Source organism: Plecotus auritus (assembly GCF_963455305.1).
Source record: "Plecotus auritus genome assembly, chromosome: 8".
In the NCBI taxonomy this organism is placed as follows: Eukaryota; Metazoa; Chordata; class Mammalia; order Chiroptera; family Vespertilionidae; genus Plecotus; species Plecotus auritus.
In genome coordinates, this window is record NC_137782.1 from 128,916,553 (window position 1) to 128,936,108 (window position 19,556).

At 42.2% G+C, this 19,556-nt stretch overlaps 1 protein-coding gene across 4 annotated transcripts in view; it reads right to left on the minus strand.

Annotated features, from left to right (window-relative positions):
- The window catches only part of STAMBP (STAM binding protein), a 762,428-nt gene that overhangs the window by 12,483 nt on the left and 730,389 nt on the right, over window positions 1–19,556 (minus strand). For 2 of the 4 annotated variants that reach the window (XM_080685499.1, XM_080685497.1), the window contains exons 1-5: window positions 16,143–16,211; window positions 14,076–14,293; window positions 5,196–5,271; window positions 4,831–4,926; window positions 2,750–3,113 (exon numbers count right to left, since the gene is read on the minus strand). In XM_080685499.1, the coding sequence (XP_080541625.1) occupies window positions 2,750–3,113; window positions 4,831–4,926; window positions 5,196–5,271; window positions 14,076–14,281 (742 nt within the window). In that variant the 5' untranslated portion in view covers window positions 14,282–14,293; window positions 16,143–16,211. Of the gene's footprint in view, window positions 1–2,749; window positions 3,114–4,830; window positions 4,927–5,195; window positions 5,272–14,075; window positions 14,294–15,665; window positions 15,806–16,142; window positions 16,212–19,556 lie in introns of those variants that run through there. The other 2 variants (XM_080685498.1, XM_080685500.1) reach the window with 2 other exon arrangements.

A 19,556-nucleotide genomic window follows, 5' to 3' on the forward strand; every position in this document is an offset into this window, starting at 1 on the left:
AGGCTAAAATCCGGGGGTATCTTTCACAGTCACATTTTCACTAAAAAAAAAAAAAAGTGAAGAAGGATGTTCTGCTTCTGCACACTTAAAAGCAAGATCTGGACCGCTGGAGAGGTTACAACGTCAGACCAGGAGCCAAGCAGTCACGTAGCAGTATGATGCCAGTATCTGAGGATTCTGAATTAAGGTTTGGCACAGTCCTTTCAATTCAATAATCACTTACCAAACAGACTCTGTGCTCAGCCCACAGGGAACACAGAAAGGAGTAACACTCAAGCCCTAAGCCAGCAAGAAGTTAAAACCTAGTTATTGACTAATGACTATACTATCAGGTAATGACCTCTACAGATAATAAGAGCTCTGGGAGTTTTTTTTTTTTTTTTTTTTTTTTTTTTAAATATATTTTATTGATTTTTTACAGAGAGGAAGGGAGAGGGATAGAGAGTTAGAAACATCGATGAGAGAGAAACATCGATCAGCTGCCTCTTGCACACCCCCCACTGGGGATGTGCCCGCAACCAAGGTACATGCCCTTGACCGGAATCGAACCTGGGACCCTTGAGTCCGCAGGCCGACGCTCTATCCACTGAGCCAAACCGGTTTTGGCGAGCTCTGGGAGTTTTAAGAATAGAATCAATTTTATTGAAGAGAAGAAATCTGGGAAAACGTTAAGAAAATCAGGGAAGGCAGAGATAGAGAAAGGAAATTTTAGGTTCAGGGCAAATGTTAACAAACCTCTTTGGATAAGATAGTCCAGGGACTGTTCTAGGAATATGAGAGTCCAATTTGAACAAAGTATAGACTATGTATGAGGGAACAGTAGTGAGAGATAAGTCCGCCGAGTATGTCGGGAAAAACCCTAAAGGCCAGGCTTCAATCTAGCAGCCCTGGCCCACTCACATCGTCTTTTTAAATGGATCTTCTGCAAAGCAGACTTCCTTAAATGACTACTTGAAAGCATATTCCTACCCAAAACGACCTATTCTAATAATTAAGGTATACTCATCAATTTGAAGCTATTGTTACTTTCTCAGATAGTCCATCACTAGTGAGAGGAGGAAAGAGTGCCAATGGTGTTTATGGCTAGACTGAATTATCACCTACTATCCCAGTGGTTGGCAAACTGCGGCTCGCGAGCCACATGCGGCTCTTTGGCCCCTTGAGTGTGGCTCTTCCACAAAATACCATGGCCTGGGCGAGTCTATTTTGAAGAAGTGGCGTTAGAAGAAGTTTAAGTTTAAAAAATTTGGCTCTCAAAAGAAATTTCAATCGTTGTACTGTTAATATTTGGCTTTGTTGACTAATGAGTTTGCCAACCATTGTACTATCCTATCTAATAAAAAGGGAATATGCTAACTGACCATCACTCCATCACAAAGATGGCTGCACCCACAGCTGAGGCCAAGTTCCCTTAAGGAGCCTTAACGAGCAATCAGCAGGGACCTGAGGCTACGCCATCCCCGGCCCCTGTGGGGCTTGACAGGGACCTCAGGCCACGCCCCCCACCTGGCAGGGCTTGACAGGGGACCTCAGGCCACACCCCCAATCCTGGCGTCGGGCTGGGGGACCTCAGGCCACACACCCCGCCCCAGTGCCAGGCCAGGGGACCTGAGGCTACGCCCTTCCCCACCCCCATGGGGCTTGACGGGTGACCTCAAGGTGCTCTTGCCATCCTGGTGCTGGGCTAGGGGACCTCAGGCTGCTCCCCTCACCCCAGTGTCAGGCAGGGGGTCCTCAGGCTATGCCCTCAACCAAGTGGGGCTTGACAGGGGACCTCAGGCCGCGTCCCCTGCCCAGCAGGGCTCGACAGGGGACCTGAGGCTGCGCCCCCCTCCTGGTGCTGGGCTGGGGGACCTGAGACTGTGCCCCCCCCCGCCTGGCGGGGCTTGACGGGGGACCTCAGGCCATGCCCCCCGCCCCGGTCTGGGCTGGGGGGCCTCAGGCCATGCCCCCTGTCCTGGTGCCGGGCCAGGGGACCTGAGGCTACGCCCCCTGCCCAGCAGGGCTTGACAAGGATGGGACTGGCCAGGTCTGGATCTAGCCCAATGGGGTGGGGGGGCCGGCTGGGTCTGGGTCTCACGCAATTTTGAGGTGCATGTGGGTGGGCGGGGACTTGACTCTGGGTCCCGTGGTGAGCCCCAGACTCTGACAGGAGGAAGGTTTTCATATACATTTTACTAATTTCCTTTCATCTCTGACACTTCTATTATAGAGAAAGGGCAAATAGCAATATTAAATTATTTCCTTTAATTAATCCCCTTTTAATGTGCACAAATTTCATGCACCAGGTCACTAGTATATAATATTCACCTTGACTAAGTTCCTTCAGGATCAGGAACGTTTTCAGGTGAAATACAATTCATTAGTGGCCCCCTTTAAAGTCAGCTGTCACACTACAAAGCAGCAAAATAAATTTCAAGTGTCTTTTACAAAGGGCCAATAGTAGTCTCTAGTTCACTGAACATTTCAAATCTCTGTATAACCCTTTTAAAGCTGAGGGTGGGACTTTCAAGGATATTATTAGTTCTTCAGAAAACTGATCAAGGTCAAGGTAAATTATATGGCTTAAGAAAAGGCCACTTTCATAACACAGCCAGTGTGACAGGATGCAGTCTAGCAATACTGATCAAAAGGGAGATGTGACCACAGCCTAATGAATGGGATCATGGAGGTAATCTTAGGCAGAATCCCCCAGACACACTGTTTAGCTGCAGTTTTGATGAAAGAGGACATGAGCAAAAGGACTCACTTTCTGAGTTGTTCAATGTTCCAGGTTTCAAGGACCTGTCCACCACAGGTGGCTTGGCAGGTTTCACAGTTGTATTATAGTCTAAAGGCTGTGTGGATGCAACAGGTGCCATGGGGGACACATCTAGGGAGGGCTTCTCCAAGTCAGGCACCAGTGGGCCGCCTAGGCCAGGGTCCACCTTCCCAAACTCCTGTACAATTTTCAGCCGCTCCTTTTCTAGTTCTTGGTTCCGGATCATCTCCTCAAAGGCATGGAACTGTTCCTGCTCCAACTGTTGCTTCTTCTGTTGTGCCACCCTCTGCCTTTCCTTTTCCATCTCCTGCTGGATGGCCCGGTTCCGGGCAGATTCTTCTGCTTCCTTCTTCTACAAAGAAAGAATAGGAGGACAAGGCTGTTCAGCAGGGGGATTTCCCAAAATGTACTTCTGCTCTGGCCTGATTTTCCAACACAGGACTCATGCTCTCTAAGTACCTCTACACACATGGAAGTCACCCACTCCTGTCTATCTAGCCACCATATACCTATTTTTCAAGCACAGTTAAAGTCCCATTCCTCTCAGTACCCTTCCCAATGACTCTAACTAATGTATTTTCTTCTTTACTGAAATCTTTTTTTTTTTAATATATTTTATTGATATTTCACAGAGAGGAAGGGAGAGGGATAGAGAGCTAGAAACATCGATGAGAGAGAAACATCGATCAGCTGCCTCCTGCACACCTCCCACTGGGGATGTGCCCGCAACCAAGGTACATGCCCTTGACCGGAATCGAACCCGGGACCTTTCAGTCCGCAGGCCGACGCTCTATCCACCGAGCCAAACTGGTTTCGGCTTCTTTACTGAAATCTTGATGCAATTTATTGTCTGCATTTCATAACTGGTATCATATACAGTTTTATTCTCTAACTATGCTATGCATATATTCTATATCCCAAGTAAGGCTATAAAACAGAACCAAATCCAAACTTATACCTGCTATGTTGGGGTTTCTATTGAATTTTTAATCCAAAATGAAACCTCTGAAATGTTCTGGTGGTCAGTTCAACACAGAGTGACATTTTTAATGAACAAGAAATATTAAGTACTAATATCTTCCATTAAGGTTTTCACTCACTCGGTGCCTTAGAAATATATGCCTCACAGACTTGGCCAGTGAAATTCCTGAGTAGTGGTTAGCAGGGGTGGGCAAACTTTTTGACTCGAGGGCCACAATGGGTTCTTAAACTGGACAGGAGGGCCGGAACAAAAGCATGGATGGAGTGTTTGTGTGAACTAATATAAATTCAAAGTAAAGGAGCGGAGGGGAGAGCAAGAGAACCCTCAGCTCTTTCGGCTCCGCGGGCCGGATAGAACAGCCGAACGGGCCAGATCCGGCCTGCGGGCCGTAGTTTGCCCACGGCTGGGTTAGAGTGTTGGCCCACGTACCAAAGGGTTGCAGGCTCGATTCCCACTCAAGGGCACATACATGGGTTGCAGGTTTGATCCCCAGCCCAGGTCGGGGCTCATTTGGAAGGCAACCAATAGCTGTTTCTTTCTTTCTTTCTCTCTCTCTCTCTCTCTCTCTCTCTCTCTCTCTCTCTCTCTATCTCTATCTCTATCTCTATCTCTATCTCTATCTCTTCTCCCTCTCTCCCTTCTAGTCTCTCTAAAAAAGTCAGTCAATGAAAAAAATATCCTCCAGTGAGGATTAAAAAATAAAGAAATATATGCCTCATAACTGTTCGCCTCTCTGCTGGTTTTCCCCAGCAGAGTCCAGAACAGAGCTCAGCAAAGCGCTGCAACATAATGTGGAAGTGCCTGCAGGGTGCACTCGCATCTGACACAGACCAACGAAGGCGCCCTGGGAGCTCCTCCGCGTGCTTGAACTGACTTCCTAACAGGAATTATTTGAAAATGGCTTGGAAAAAGAAATCTATTATTTCAAACAGGTGGACAGGCAGGCTAAATCTGTGTTAGAATACTCAGCCTAAACACTTGCGTTCTACTTTTCTGAGTTCTGGTCTTTGCCAAAAATAGTAAAGTATCACAGGGCACAGCCTAAGAAAACAAATTAATTTCCTTTTTTTTGTTATTATATACTTACTTTTTCTTCATTATGTTCTGTGTATTCTTTGGTATATCGTTTTAACAGCTCTGCCTTCAGCTGTTCTGCTCTGGGAAATGCAATCTCATTTAATTTCTAAGAGATACACAGAAATACTGAAAATTAGAATAAGTCCAAGCTAATTAAATAGAAAAGTCAAATTGGCAGTGGCAACAATATTTCCAAAAACAATTTAAAATACTCCCTATGGTACCATACCTGCTATTTCATACTGATCTGGTGAAATGGCCTCATCTCCTATTGCAGGATTTGATGCTCAGATGCAGCCACTACTACTTTACCCTGAAGTTAGTGTGTGCCACTGCGAAGCTTTTAGATGGGCACCAATGAAAATGAAGACCCACCTTTAACGTGTCTTTCTTTTCAGGAATAACAGCCGATTTATAATCTCGATGTTTGGGTAGTTTCTCAATAAAGAGCCTAAGGAAACAGATCAGAATGGTGAGGATACAAAGAAATGTGCAAAAGACTCTGAAGCAATGCACTTCCCTTTCCTGCAGCCACCGCATGACGGGGTCCAGATGTGCAGATGAGGAGAACAGGCCCATGCAGGCAGGCCATGTTCCCCCACCCACCTCTAGCCTATAAAGAGCAACAGAGTGTTTCTCTTTTCTCCCAAATCAGGCCCGCAGCAGCAAGTACCAGACTCCCACAACAAAAATATGGGGGTGGGGGGAGGGGAGCCTATCCTCTGCCCAAAAATACATTGCCAAAGACATTCTTTTCTTGTTGGAAGACATTCAGGCTTCCAAATGAAAGGATCTCAGTCACAAATAATTCTTCAGAGAAGAGTTTAGCAGCCAAGGGCAGGAAGCTAAAGGAAAACCCATTTTCTATTTCTACTCATAGCCCCATGTGATCTTTAACTTTGGCTTGTTTTCCTTTGGGATTCATATTCCTTCAAGGAATATTCCTTGCATCATATAAACACTGAGAAGCTTAGACAATACCTGTATATAATATGTTCATGTTATATGTATAACACACTATGATCTCTGATGAAAAGTACTCAGAGAAACGTAAGTGCTAGATTTTCTCTTTCAGTTTTTGTCCTCTGTGAAGCTCAGTGGGAAAAATAAATGGACTCAATTCACAGACCTCAAACATTTAGGATGTCTACTTGGAGACACTGAAAAAAAAAAAATGGAAATCTCATATATTATCAGAGCCCAAAGTGGCGAATTCAGAATTTCAGTGTCAGCTCCAGAATCTACTCTTTTAACCACTACACCACACTGCCTCCACATGGTCCCTGTTGGAGGGGATTTGAACAAAGGGGTGTTTCTAAACATTTTTTGTTACTCCTTACCTGAGGATATTTTTTCCATTAATTTTTTTTTTGAGAGAGAGAAACATTTATGTGAGAGAGACACATGGATTGACTGCCTCCTGCACATGCCCAACCAGGGCTGGGGATCAAACCTGCAACCCAGGTACGTGGCCCTGACCAAGAATTGAACCCATAACCCTTCAGCACAAAGGCCGACGCTCTAACCACTTAGAACACCAGCTAGGGCCAACGGGATCTTTTAATAGAATTAATTCATAATAAATACAAGCCAAGACCCAAAACAAATAAGTTGAGGGTAGCTTGCTCACAGCTATTCTCTGCTATAGTTGGGATTAACTGAGTCTTTTCCATTTTCTGCCCATGGAAATGAGAAAAAAAGAGGAGGAACCCTCAGTAAGGGGAAAAGACGATAACCCCCACTCTCCCCACCATTAAAACAAACCCTCTATAGAGCTCTCCTTCTTTCAATCCAAGACCTCTCATGCTGGGATAAATTCTAAAATGAAAATGTCTTTAAAAATCTTCCCTGTGGGTTCATGAAAAAGATATAAAACAGCTCCCTTGAAATCTAAAACAAGTAGATTTATTTGTTCAATCATAAAGTCCTCAAAGGATAGTAAGATGAGTAAGTCACAGTTCTTATGTTCAAGAGACTTCCAATTCAGTAACTCTCTCACTGAGGCCCTAAAGCTCAAGGTTTATGTTCACCACCTCAGCAGGCTGAATGTGCTTTGTATTGAAGCTGAATCAGCCAAGGATGTACCATGTCATATAAATACCTCACTTTCTGTTCACTTATGCTCTCAACCTGAAGGAAGAGACTGTAAAGTCCCCAAGGCTAAGAGATTTCTCTCTCATGCCTCTTTGTATATTCCTCTAACACCAATACAGGGCCTTGCTTAAAGAGGCACTCAATAAAGATCTGATGAATAGAATGGACTTAAACTTCTGGAGGAGCTGAATGAAAAAAATCAAAGTGTAAATAAAAAGTGTATATAGTATGCTTCCTTGTAAGAAAGGGGACCATGATATATATATGTATATCTATATCTATTTATTCCACTTATAAAAATCTAAAGAAATACAGGAAGTATATACAGTAACTAATCAAAGTAGGGGGCAAGGGAAATAAGGTGGGATGAGACAAGAGTGGGAGTAGTAGAATCTAGTTTATAAGTAAGGATAAAACTTTCCGACCTATACATGAATACCTTTCTCTTGTTTCAACTGTTGTCCATTTTCTGAATGGGGACATATGGGCAGAAGGGACTCTTGAAAGCAGAGACTGGGCAACATAACCCCTTTCCCATACTGGAGGAAAGAGAGCTTAGTGGTTCAGAGGACAGGCTCTGGAGCCATCCTGCCCAGGTTCAATCCTGGCTTGGCTATTTATTGTGACCTCAGGCAAATTACCTAATCTCACCATCCCTCAGAGAGTGTGTGTGTGTGTGTGTGAGTGTGTAAATTATAGAAATGGAGAAAAACAATACCACCTGATAGGATTGCTGTGACGCTTAAAGAGATAACAAAAATAAAGAGCTGAGCACAGTGCCTAACATATAGCTAACATCTGCTTTGTGCTCATATGACTATTTTTACTAATAAATAAACAAAAGATATGAACAAGAAGAAGAGATGAAGATATTAGCACCACAGCTAGAAACGTTCAAGGCATAGAAGAGCTGTGGCCCAGATGTATACTGTTCTCTGGGGTTAGATCTGGTTACAGCCTAGAGAGAGGATATGTACCAAAACAAAGAGAATCATTGGCAAAAACACAGGCAAAACCACCTAATATAACAATGCGGGGAAAAGAGATAAAGAGAAAAGTAAATACAAACGGTGAATAAATATATGAAATGATATTCAACTTCATCATGAAAGAAATTGCAATTAAGATATCATTTTCATCTTTCAGCTTGGCAAAGTCTTAAAGGTTAATTACAACCAGTGTAGGCAAGGATACAGGAAAATGAGTGTCCTTATATACTCTTAGCAGGACTATAATTTGATACTATTTTTTTCCTTAGGGAAGGGAGGGAGTGGGATACAACTATTAAATATTCAAAATGTGTTTATCCTTTAAACTCACAATTCTACTTCTAGGAATGTATCCTACACAATAGTACAAGGGTATATGTATAAGATTATTTTATATAGCATTGTTCATAAAAGCAGGGAAAACTAGAAACCTAAATATCCATTGATGGGATTATTTAATAAATTATGGTGTACCCAAATGTGATAAATAAAATAATCACCCATCCATTGATCCAACAAATAGTTATAGAGCATCGACTATGGGGTCAGGCATTACTGTAAAGGCTAGGGATTTGACAGTGAACGACACAGTCACAAATTCCTCCCCAAAGAGTGTACATTACAGTGGAGGGACAGACAACAAACAAAACAAAAAGTATGTAGATAATCAGTGCGAGGAAAAGTCATTGCTAGAGAAGGGAAATGGGTAATGGGCAGGGGGAGAGGGAGGGATTAAGGTTTTAGATTGGCCTGCTAAGGGCATCACTGGCAAGGTGGCATTTAGGTAAGAACTGGAAGAGAGTGAGCCATGAAGAGATGTGGCAGGAGAAATAGCCCTGAGGCAAAGTGAGATGAATCAGAATGTCCTGATATGGAAAGATAGATAGGACTGTTAAGAAAGCAAGTTGTAGAACAAAGTATATTGTATGATTTCATTCATGCTTTGAGAAATAAGGATAAGCATGGGAGCCCATGTGCTTGCACAGACATAAACATTTCCTTATATATAACAGTAGTTACCTATGATAGATGAGATGAGACTTTTCATTTTAATATCTTCCTTGCTGTATGTTTTGAAAAAAAGTTTAATCATGAACAAATATTAATTTGTATAAAAATAACTAATTCAAAAAGTCAAGCAGAAATTATATAACATGAATATATTAAGGACTCTCATTTCATTTCTTCCAATCTTAAAAAGTTAATCAGCAAAGTGAGCATAATCAGAGACGAAGACCTCTTTGGTTTATAAACCCCAATTCCAGTAGTAACCATTTTCAGGACAGGTGACAGACCATTTTCAGAAAGTAGGTTTGTGTTTCAGGAGGCTCAGAGAGCAGACAGGAATTGTTTAAGTCCTCTGTAACTCCCTTCTATGTAGTCTAGTCAATGACCATAAAAAGCTGTGAAAGAATCCACTGCCTGGATTACTGTCTGTGCTCATCATGAAAATATGTACTGCTTTAATATGCTGAAGATCTTTCTTCTACCCCAGGGACTGCAAAAGGCAAAGCATTCCTACAGCAGGGAAAACCTCTGAGGCGGGGAATGTGCTTGAGATCACTCAGATGCCTGAACTGCTCCAAGGAAAAGAACAAACATACTTTTTAAACTCCCCAATTAAAGGATCCACAAAAGGTCTAGAACAAGAACAATGACTCTCAATAGTGGGGGAGGCAGAGGAGTGGTGACGTGAATGCCTGCCCCCCTCCCTCCTCTCTCCTCAGTTGTAATAATTGCCAAAGTGAGCCATTGTTACTGACAGAAACAGACCAAGTAAAACGCAGTAGAAAAACAGAATGAGAATAGAGCTAGAACATTTTTCCTACTCTTAGGGCCTGTTGTTTCAAGAATCAGAATTAGGGTCTGAATGATATCTGTAAGACAAATAAAGGTAGCTACATTTATTGATCCCGGTCAAGCCCATCCAACAAAATCCCAAATTAAACCCCAAATCGAACAAATTAAGTACATGAGCTGCTACAAACCACCTCTCTCTCCTTCAACTCTCCTCCAAGCCTAGTTCATCATATTATAAGGGGAACCATATACAGGGACAGACTCCCCATATCATTCTCGCTGTTAACAATAGTATTCATGCCACTCAAATTAACATCAAGTCAGAAAATATCCATTTCTTAAGAACCCCTGTACTCATTTTAAAATATATATTTTTGTATTGATTTCAGAGAGGAAGGGAGAGTGAAAGAGAGTTAGAAACATCAATGATGAGAGAGAATCATTGATCAGCTGCCTCCTGCATGCCCCACACTAGGGATCAAGCCCACAACCAGGACATGTGCCCTGACTGGGAATTGAATCGTGACCTTCTGGTTCATAGGTCGACGCTCAACCATGGGGCCATGCTGGCCAGGCGAGAATCCCTGTCCTCTTAATCTTACCACCCACTTGCCTATTTAGCAGTTTATTGCTACAGTTAAACGCTCTGTTTTCTGTAACAGCAGCCTCTCCTTCTCCACAGGATCTTTTCCATAGCAAAAAAGATGCTCTAGAATCTCCCATCTTAAACACACACCACATTTTTATACAATCCTTGTCCCCCTTCAATTACTTCCTCATTTTCCCACTTTACTTCCGATCCAAACTTCTACAAAGAGTTGTCTATGCCAGGTCTTGGCAAACTGTGCTAGTGGGTCAAATCCAGATCACCATCTGTTTTTGTAAATAAAGTTTCATTGAGACACAGCCATACCCTTTCATTCACGTACTGTATATGGCTGTTTTCACACTACAAAACAGAGGTTGTGACACAGATCAAATGGCCTGCAAAGCCAAAAATATTTACTTCTTTACAAAAAGTCTGATGACAGTATACTCACTGTCTCTACTTTCTTACTGCCCTTTCACCATTCAACCCACTCTAATCTAATATTTCTTTAATCCTTCCAGTGAAATTGCTTATCGCAATCACCAATGACATCATGTTACCAAATCCAAATCCTCACCCATCTGATCCAGCTGGCTCCTCTCTGCAAACACTGACCTCTTTTGACTCACGGTCCCACTCTTGCATGGACTTCTTCCTGCCTCTCGAACTTTCCTTCAAAGTCTCCCTTGCTGGCCCTCCCTCCACTAACCAACCTCAGGGCTCAGTCCTGGGCCCCTTTTCTCATTCTATAGTCTCATTATCAAGGATTCTTGATCCTTCTGGCATCTGATGAAGCCTACAGATTCCTCCTCAGGATCTTTTCAAAGATATAACTAATTAAATAAATAAATGAATGAATGAATAAAATACAAAGATACAAAAGAAGCCAATTCTACTGAAATATCATTTTCAAAATATGAAAAATTGTGATGTGTGCTTCTTTACTAATGTGCTCTTTTTTAATGCATTTATTAATGTATTGTTATTGCATTAAAAAACAGGATCTTGTCACAGATTTAATAACTCTGTACTATAATTATGAGGTAATATTAAGTGTAAATGCTACCTTGAGATATCAGTAAAAATTATGTGATATGAAAATATCTTGATTTCTATTGGTGACAAAATTACAAATACAGGCATACCTCATTTTAGTGTGCTTCATAGAGGCAAGACCCTCCACCAGCAAAAAGATTATAACTGCCTGAAGGCTCTGATGATGGCCAGCAATTTTAGCAATAAAGTATTTTTAAATTAAGGTATGTACATTGTGTTTTTTTAAGCATATGGCTATTGCATACTTAATAGAGCAGGGTATAGTATAAACATAACTTTTATATGCACTGGAAAATAAAAAAAAATTGATGTGACTCACTTTATTGCATGATTTGCTTTATTGTAGTGGTCTGGAACTGAACCCACAATATCTTCGAGCTATGCCTATATTATTAATACTACTGTCATTTGAGGCCTATATTCAAAAGTGAGGGAAATGCTAAATTTCAGTTAGAGGTTAGTAAAAATAAGAAAAGTTTTTCCCAACCAAGTTCTTAGACACCAAGTTCTAGCTATGAATCCCTGTGGGGTTCCTGGCTCCAGATTAACAACATCTATGCTAGAATGTCTCAGTGGTTCTCATGGCTTCAGAACCACTGTGTGCTGAGGTCTCCGGCATTTGTATTTCCAACTTAGACTTCTCTGGGTTCAGACTGGTACATTCAACTTCCTACTGGACATCTCTACTGGGATATCTCACAGGCATCTCAAATTTAACATCTTAACATGTCAAAGAAAACCCAGGCCTGGACGGTTGTGACTCAGTGGTTGAGTGTCGACCCAGGAACCAAGAGGTCAGTAGATAGATTTCCAGTCAGGGTGCATGCCTGGTTTTGAGCTCTATCCCCGGTGGGGGGCAGCCAATATATTTCTATCTCTCTATCTCTCTCCCTTCCTCTCTCTCTAAAATCAATAAAAACTATTTAAAAAAAAAAGAGAAAACCCAGACCTAAACTCTCGAATCTCCCCTTTTCAACACCATTCTTCCCATTTCAGTAAATAGATCACCACATTCTAAATTACAAAAGGAAGAAAACTGAGGTCAATCTTCATACCATCGTCTTTCTCAAACTATAAATACGTCCCATGAATTCTACCTCCAGTATACCATATCCATGTCCCTTCAAGCCACCAGCCCCCCTCCTGAATGGCTTTGTTTCCTGACTAACTCCCTGCCTTCTCTCAATATCCACCATTCACCACACAGCAGCCAAAATTTATATTTTTAAAATATAAGATTAGGTCACAACCTCACTTAAAACATTTCAATGGTTTTCTATTGCTCTCAAGATAAAACACAAACCTATAAGGTTCTACAAGATCTGGTCCTGCCTGCCTCTCTGACCTCATCTGGAGCCATTCTTCTTCTTTTGCTACACGCCAAACACCATGGCCAGCTCTATTGTATCCTTCAAGTCTCAGTTTAAATCTCATCTTCTCAGACAGACTTTACCCTGACTACCCTATTTAATTAGATATTACTTATTCTCAGTCACAGCACTCTCTCTGTTGCTTTCATAGCATTTTCCTCATTTTGTGACTATATAGTTAGTATTTGATTCCCTCTTTATTGTCTTCTCCCATAACTAAAAAGGTACACCCATAAGGGTAGGGGCCATTTTATCTACTAAGTATCCAGGTCCTAGCACAGTGCCAAGTATATATAGGTATACACAATATGTATTTGTTGAATGAAGATGGTCCTTGCCCTCAAAGCACTTCCTATGTCAGGCAATAGAACTCAGAAGGCCCTTCAGAAAATATCCTCAGGTGAGGATTAACAAAACAAACAAGCAAAAATCAAAACAACAGAACATTGCCAAAAGGAAAAAAAAGAGAACAGAACCTACGTTGGGTTTTGTCTCTCCAAACTGTTGAACAAAGCATAACCCTAAACCCTGAGCTTGTTACCTTATTTGCAGAATGGAAGGAGGATGTACACTACTAAATGCACACAGAACTGTGAAGGTCAAATGAAATAATGCAGGTTAAATACTCTATGAACTATTAAGAGACATACAAATACATTGTAATTACTATTTTTTAAAAGGCCCTGGTATTTTCAAAGAAGAAGACTAGGAATTATATATGAGACCCTTTAACATTATTTCCTTCCTAAATTACATATCATTTCATTATGACTGGGGATTTAGGAGTTATTCCTTGTTAGTTGTACAGAATTTCTTTTATTTATGCTGCCTACCCTACCTAAGATGCTAAGCAACTAAAGGGAGCCACACAACTGTAGGCAGTCAATACTTATTTGATGATTTGCATCATATAAGGTAAAAAAGAAAGTTAAGAAAAAAACTTTTTCCTGAATCACTCAATTTGCTACAAAATAAGTAGAGGTGAGGAATTTTAACTCTGCAAATCCTCAGCATTAATCCTATGATTAATAGGGAGAGAAGAGGAAAAAACATTCATCAATACAAAACAGGTACAGTTTAACCACCAACTCTCTTGACTAACAGCTGGGCCATGTGGGCACAGCCAAAGAATCAGTCTCTTACTCATGAAATTACTGAGTCATAATAATAACACTTTGAGTACTCATGTCTTTGAATGTCAAGGACAGCCAATATGTAGGAGCTACCTAGCAAAAATGATTAATGCTAATGATAACGTAAAGTTCTCTAGTTTTAGCAATTCTGAACAAATAAATGAGCACAAAAGCAGGATGAGTGAGGCATCAGTCACCGGAAAAAGAAACTGGAGGTGTCTTACGTCATATACTTGTTATAGAGAATGTAGGCATGTTCAATGTTGCCTTCCTCGGAGTAAATGGATGCCATTCGGATCATCTCAACTCCAGAGCGGAAGTACCGACGGGGTGGAATGTCTTCATTTATCTCCACTGAGCTACCCATCTGGGAGAGAGCCCTCACCCGATCTTCGGGAGCGAGGCTTCTATCTCCATGGTCACACATCATTACCAAGAAGTTCTGAGACAGAAAAGAGAAAAAGGATGGCATCAACATCATGGCCCAACCTATCATCCCAGCACAACCTAGCGCACAGTGTTTATTCCACAAACCTCTACCTTATGAAGACATTCAGAGAAAAATACCATATGCTGTGGCTCATATCAAATAAGGTCTCATTTCCACAAGAAGGTTGAGACCCTCAAGGAAGCCTATATCACAATGATGAGATTGGCAGACTCAAAATCCCAGTTCCTGTGCCGTCATTAGGTGGTACAAGGAGTATAACTATAAGGGGCCACAGGGGATTCAGTTCTACCCTTCATACTAATTACTCCGTCATTAAGTGGCCCTGTCCTCAGCACCATAAAAGGAGGGGCAGCATCTTATATTTTTGGCATTATTTCTCCTCCCAGCTACCTACTCCCATCTACCCTGGTAGCTGGCAGAGTACACTTAGTGAACTTCCATGATGTTAACTGACTTCAAGTCTGATTTTTATTCAGTCTGAGAATAATTGACATTTCCCTGTGGTGTGCTTTTTCATATTTGAGCACAAGGTTAGTTAGGGAAACTGGTCTGGGGATGAATGCTCATAATCCTAACTTTGCTCACCAAACCACTATTCCAGTCAATCTACATCATTCATCATATTCAGGGAAAGGAATTTAGGTCTTGAAAACAATTTACTCAAATCTATCTTCAAAGACTAAGCATCTTTGAATAACAAAAGGGCACAAGGTTAACTTGGAAGCAAAAAACCTGGGAGTTTTCCCTCCCTGGGTCTCAAACTGCAGTTAACTCTACAATCTTTCTAGATATCGCTGCTGTGAGAATCAGATTCCAGCTTCCAATCAGATGTGACTCTACACCATTTCCAAAAAGAATCTGGGTACTTGATACACATTGAATTACAGCACATCCTAACCAGCTGCTCTAGAGTCTAGAATAAACAAGCTATAGTAGAATGCCTTTTTGGAATTCAAGGCCCTGTGCCAGCTGGCCCCATTTTGTCTTTTCAATCTTAAACCTTACCCCTTCCCAAAGGAGATCCTTTGCTTCAGTCAGGATTCTGATCTGCCCAGAAATCCTCACATTCCAGTTTCGTTTCCCACTCCAACCCCTGTTCCTCAGAGATAGTTCTCTCCTGGCCAATTCTATCTCTAGGTCACATTTCCTCCATTAAGCTTCCTTTCTAAAACACCCTCATTAATAGCACGAAAGCTGTGGGTACTACCAGGGATGCAAGGCATTCCCTCTCCCACAAGGCATTTTTAGGGGCTCAGAAAGCCACCAGCATATCTAAAAGCTCCCCAACTTGCCTAATTAGCACACTCAGCCCAGGACCATTAAAGCTAACGGACGCAGAGGATTGCTTGTTACACATCAGTACCTCTCGGAAGAGGATGTTCTGAGTCGCGAATGCAACCTCCTCTTGAGGCCAGCAAGTGGTGCCCGGTACTACAGGGCCGAGCAACTGTCCAGAGAGGAGCTCAGCATCCGCAAAACATTGGGAGAAGGTGTCGTAAAGGGCTGAGAAGGAAAGACAGGAGGAGGAGAAAAGCAGCAGCAGGAGTGAGCGGAGGGGAGTGGACAGGGACCTCCTGACAACTTCCTCAGGCCTCCTCCTTGAAGGCACTCAAGCCCAAGTTGCCAACCCGGGACAAAATCATTCAAAGTCTTCGGGTCTTTTGAGTGCGAGCAGCCGGGACACGCCGGGCCTGGCTGGGGAAGGGAGCCAGCAGGGGCCTCGCGCGCGGGCCCGGCAGTGGGCCGGGGGGAGGCGAAGGCTCCAGGCCCCACACTCACAGCGGCTGCTCCCCTTGAGTCAGACCACGCTCAAAACCCGGGCACCCGGACCTTTCCCCACCTGTCCCTGTGGACCGCACTCGGACTTCCGTAAACGTCACATCCGGCGCCCGCCCCGCCCACTCTCGCTGGCTTGTTTAATTTCATTCCCAGGAATTTAGGACGGGGGGCGGGGGCGAGCTGATGGGCGGGGTCACCTGCAGAAAATCCGACCAATGAGGAGAGAGCTCGACAGCCATCTTGGTAAAGGAAATCAACAGGGAAGAAGGGGAACTAAGTAGTTAAAGGAACCAATGACCAAGATAACTTTTGTTTTTAGAATTATTTTGATTTTTGGTAGGGGTTTCTTATCATATAGCTCCTCTATCACACTCACACAAATCACAAACAATTCCAGCAATCAAGGAAGGATTGCTGATCCAGAGTACCTGGCTAACCTAACCAGGGTTTCTAAATCAGGGGAAATAAAACTCCTGAATTTTTCAGCTTGTTTGCGTTACTTTCTACACAAAATTGATGGTTGGAGGTATTAGGCAATTGCTTGTATTGCCTAGAAGAGAACATGAGACTAATTTTTAATGTGAGAGCACCAATAAAGTTTATTGAAAATGAGTGTTTAACTTCTAAGGGTCACTGTCCAAAGCAATGGGGACACAAATATCTGTATGAGGTAGTTTCTGCCTCTGTGCCCAGCACAATATGGCTACTTACACCAAATAGAAACAGTGGCATATTCTGTGTGTAGATGTGTGGATGTATGCATATATGCACAGTCTCTTTCCAAAGGGGTCCTGCAAGCCATCTAGTCAGTCTGTCTCATAAGGCGACTTTGTATATCACCACTGAAACTTTATGCTCTGGTTTTAAAGTTTAACTGTCTTGGGGATACTTTACTCCCCTCCAGTTTACCTGCCTCCAATTTTGGGAGCCTCCCTGCACGTTTGTTAGTGATGTTAGTGATTACAAGACCTGTCTTTCAAAGTCTAGCTTAAAGCTCTTGCACAGTGGTTACTTCTTCCACCCGGCAAGCATCCAGATCTCTAATTTTTCTCACTCCCTTTTGTGTATATTTCTTGTGGATTTCTCTGAAGTGATTCTGTGTGGTCCTTGGTTTTTCAGACTAATGGCTGAAAACACTTCGCAGATTCTTTCCCCTTTACAAGCATAAATATGCATGCCAGTGCTAGGATCCACTGTTGATTCTCCTTGATCTTCTACAGATAACTCTTGGAATGCAGTTGTAAAGGGAACTCTTCTGTGTCTTCAAAACTCTTATTTCTATGCTGCCTCTTTCCCCTCAGAATGTAAACATAGTGGGTTGAGCCTAAAGAAATTGATGCAGCCCTAACCGGTTTGGCTCAGTGGATAGAGCGTCGGCCTGCGGACTGAGGGGTCCCGGGTTCGATTCCGGTCAAGGGCATGTACCTTGGTTGCAGGCACATCCCCAGTGGGAGGTGTGCAGGAGGCAGCTGATTGGACGTTTCTCTCCCATCGATGTTTCTAACTCTCTATCCTTCTCCCTTCCTCTCTGTAAAAAATCAATAAAATATATATTTAAAAAAAAAAAAGAAATTGATGCATTAGGAGTGCTGGTCATAGGGAGGGCATACAATGCAGGCGGGATCCTGGCAAAAGACAACACAAGACAAAAACCAATCCATTCAACCTCTCACTCAACATATATTTCTTGAGCATCTACTATGTGCCAATTTCTGTTCTAGGTGTTAGGGGATATAGCAGTGAATAAATCCAGCAGATGCATACTGTTATTGTGGTAGTACAGACAGAAGCAAAGCTAATAGGGAGTGAAGCAGGGCCATCTGCTCCCATTGAGCACATTCTCCAAAATATAGCTCTTTTTGTGATGTTTAACTTAACAAGTTAATAGAGTTTACAAACGTGCTAGATGTTAAGACTATGATGAGAAGGCTTTAAGAAACCATGACAAGGATGCACATAAGAGAGGGGTGTGCATAATCACAAACAGAGCAACCACCACACACATGCTGTCCCTGATATTAGAAAGTAAATATGACTAGGTGATGGCAGTTTTTAAAATAATGAGTAAGAGGATATAGGAATATAGGAAGCAGTATCTGGTCCTTTTAGAGAAGGAATTTGTAACTACTGACCAGAGTTTTTGGCATCTGGGGCAAGTGGTCAGCACTCTTGGCTTTATAGGGACCAAAACCAACAAGCAAAAACACCCCAGCCAAGATAAACATCTGGAATTCCTCACTTCCTGATTAACAGGGAAAGGTGAAAACTGGACAGTTTTGTACATGTAACCAGGAAACTAAGGATACAAAAATTCTGTTGGTTCTTGACATAAATGAGAAGACTATTCTACTTACTCCTGCCCCAAAGATTGAAGGCTAAGCATGGAAAGTATGCTGTCAGCAAATGGCTTCAGTGTCTCACCTTGTGGGCCAAGGCCAGGCGAAGAAGTAAGGTGCTTTTCCCTTATAGCCATGAACATTTTCCCTGAACAGTCTTCATATAACCTCTTGCATACTTTAATATCATAGACTCCTGCACTCTTGCATGCTTATTCCTACCTGCTCATTCCTCTGAAACATGAAGGGACTCCTGGAAGACAAAAATTTTATATATATAGCACCATGATATAGAAAACAGGCCCAGAGGAGCTTTCTGGGGGAGCAAAAAAAGGAAGACTGTTAGGCAGATGTCATTTGCCTACTTGCTACTCCTGTGATAAAGTGCCATACTTAGAGGGGACATCTCATTAGTACAGTAATGACACCCATTCTTACCTACTGCAATATATTTTCACAATAGCAGCTAATGTTATTTTTAAAACAAAAATCAGATACTATTGCTCCTGGGTTGAAATCCCTCCAACTATTTCCATGGCACTTCAAATTAAAAATCTGAACTCCTTACCCTTTTTACAGGTGACTCAGTTCCCTTTATCTCTCTGACCTCATCTACCACTCTCCTCCTTGCTTACTACTCTCTACCCACACTGTCTAAACATCTGCTCTTCCGGTCAAGACCTTTGCACAGCTGTTTTCTCTTCCTGGGTGCTCTTACCCTGATCTTCACTTGGCTGGCTCCTTCTTGTCATTCGTGTCTCAGTTTACAGGCCAAAGTCCTCAAAGAGAACTTTTCTGACCACACACTTTAAGTAGCCACCCAGTCACCTGCTATCAATTTGTCCTATTTTAATTCATTTTATAGTCCTTACCACTGTCTGCTATAGTCTGGATTGTTTGTTGTCTTTCATTCCCCGACAGAATATAATCAACAGGAAGAAAGGAGCTCTTTATGACTTGCTCAGCTCTATTTCCAGTGCCTAGAACAGCTTGCAATCTAAGATTACACTCAATAAAGATTGTTGGATGTTCAAATGTTGTTGAACTAAATGTCATTTCACTTCTCCAAAATGAATTACAGGAATAGGTAGCCAATTATGGTGATAACTGAGATGAACAATAAAAAACAGTGGTCCTGA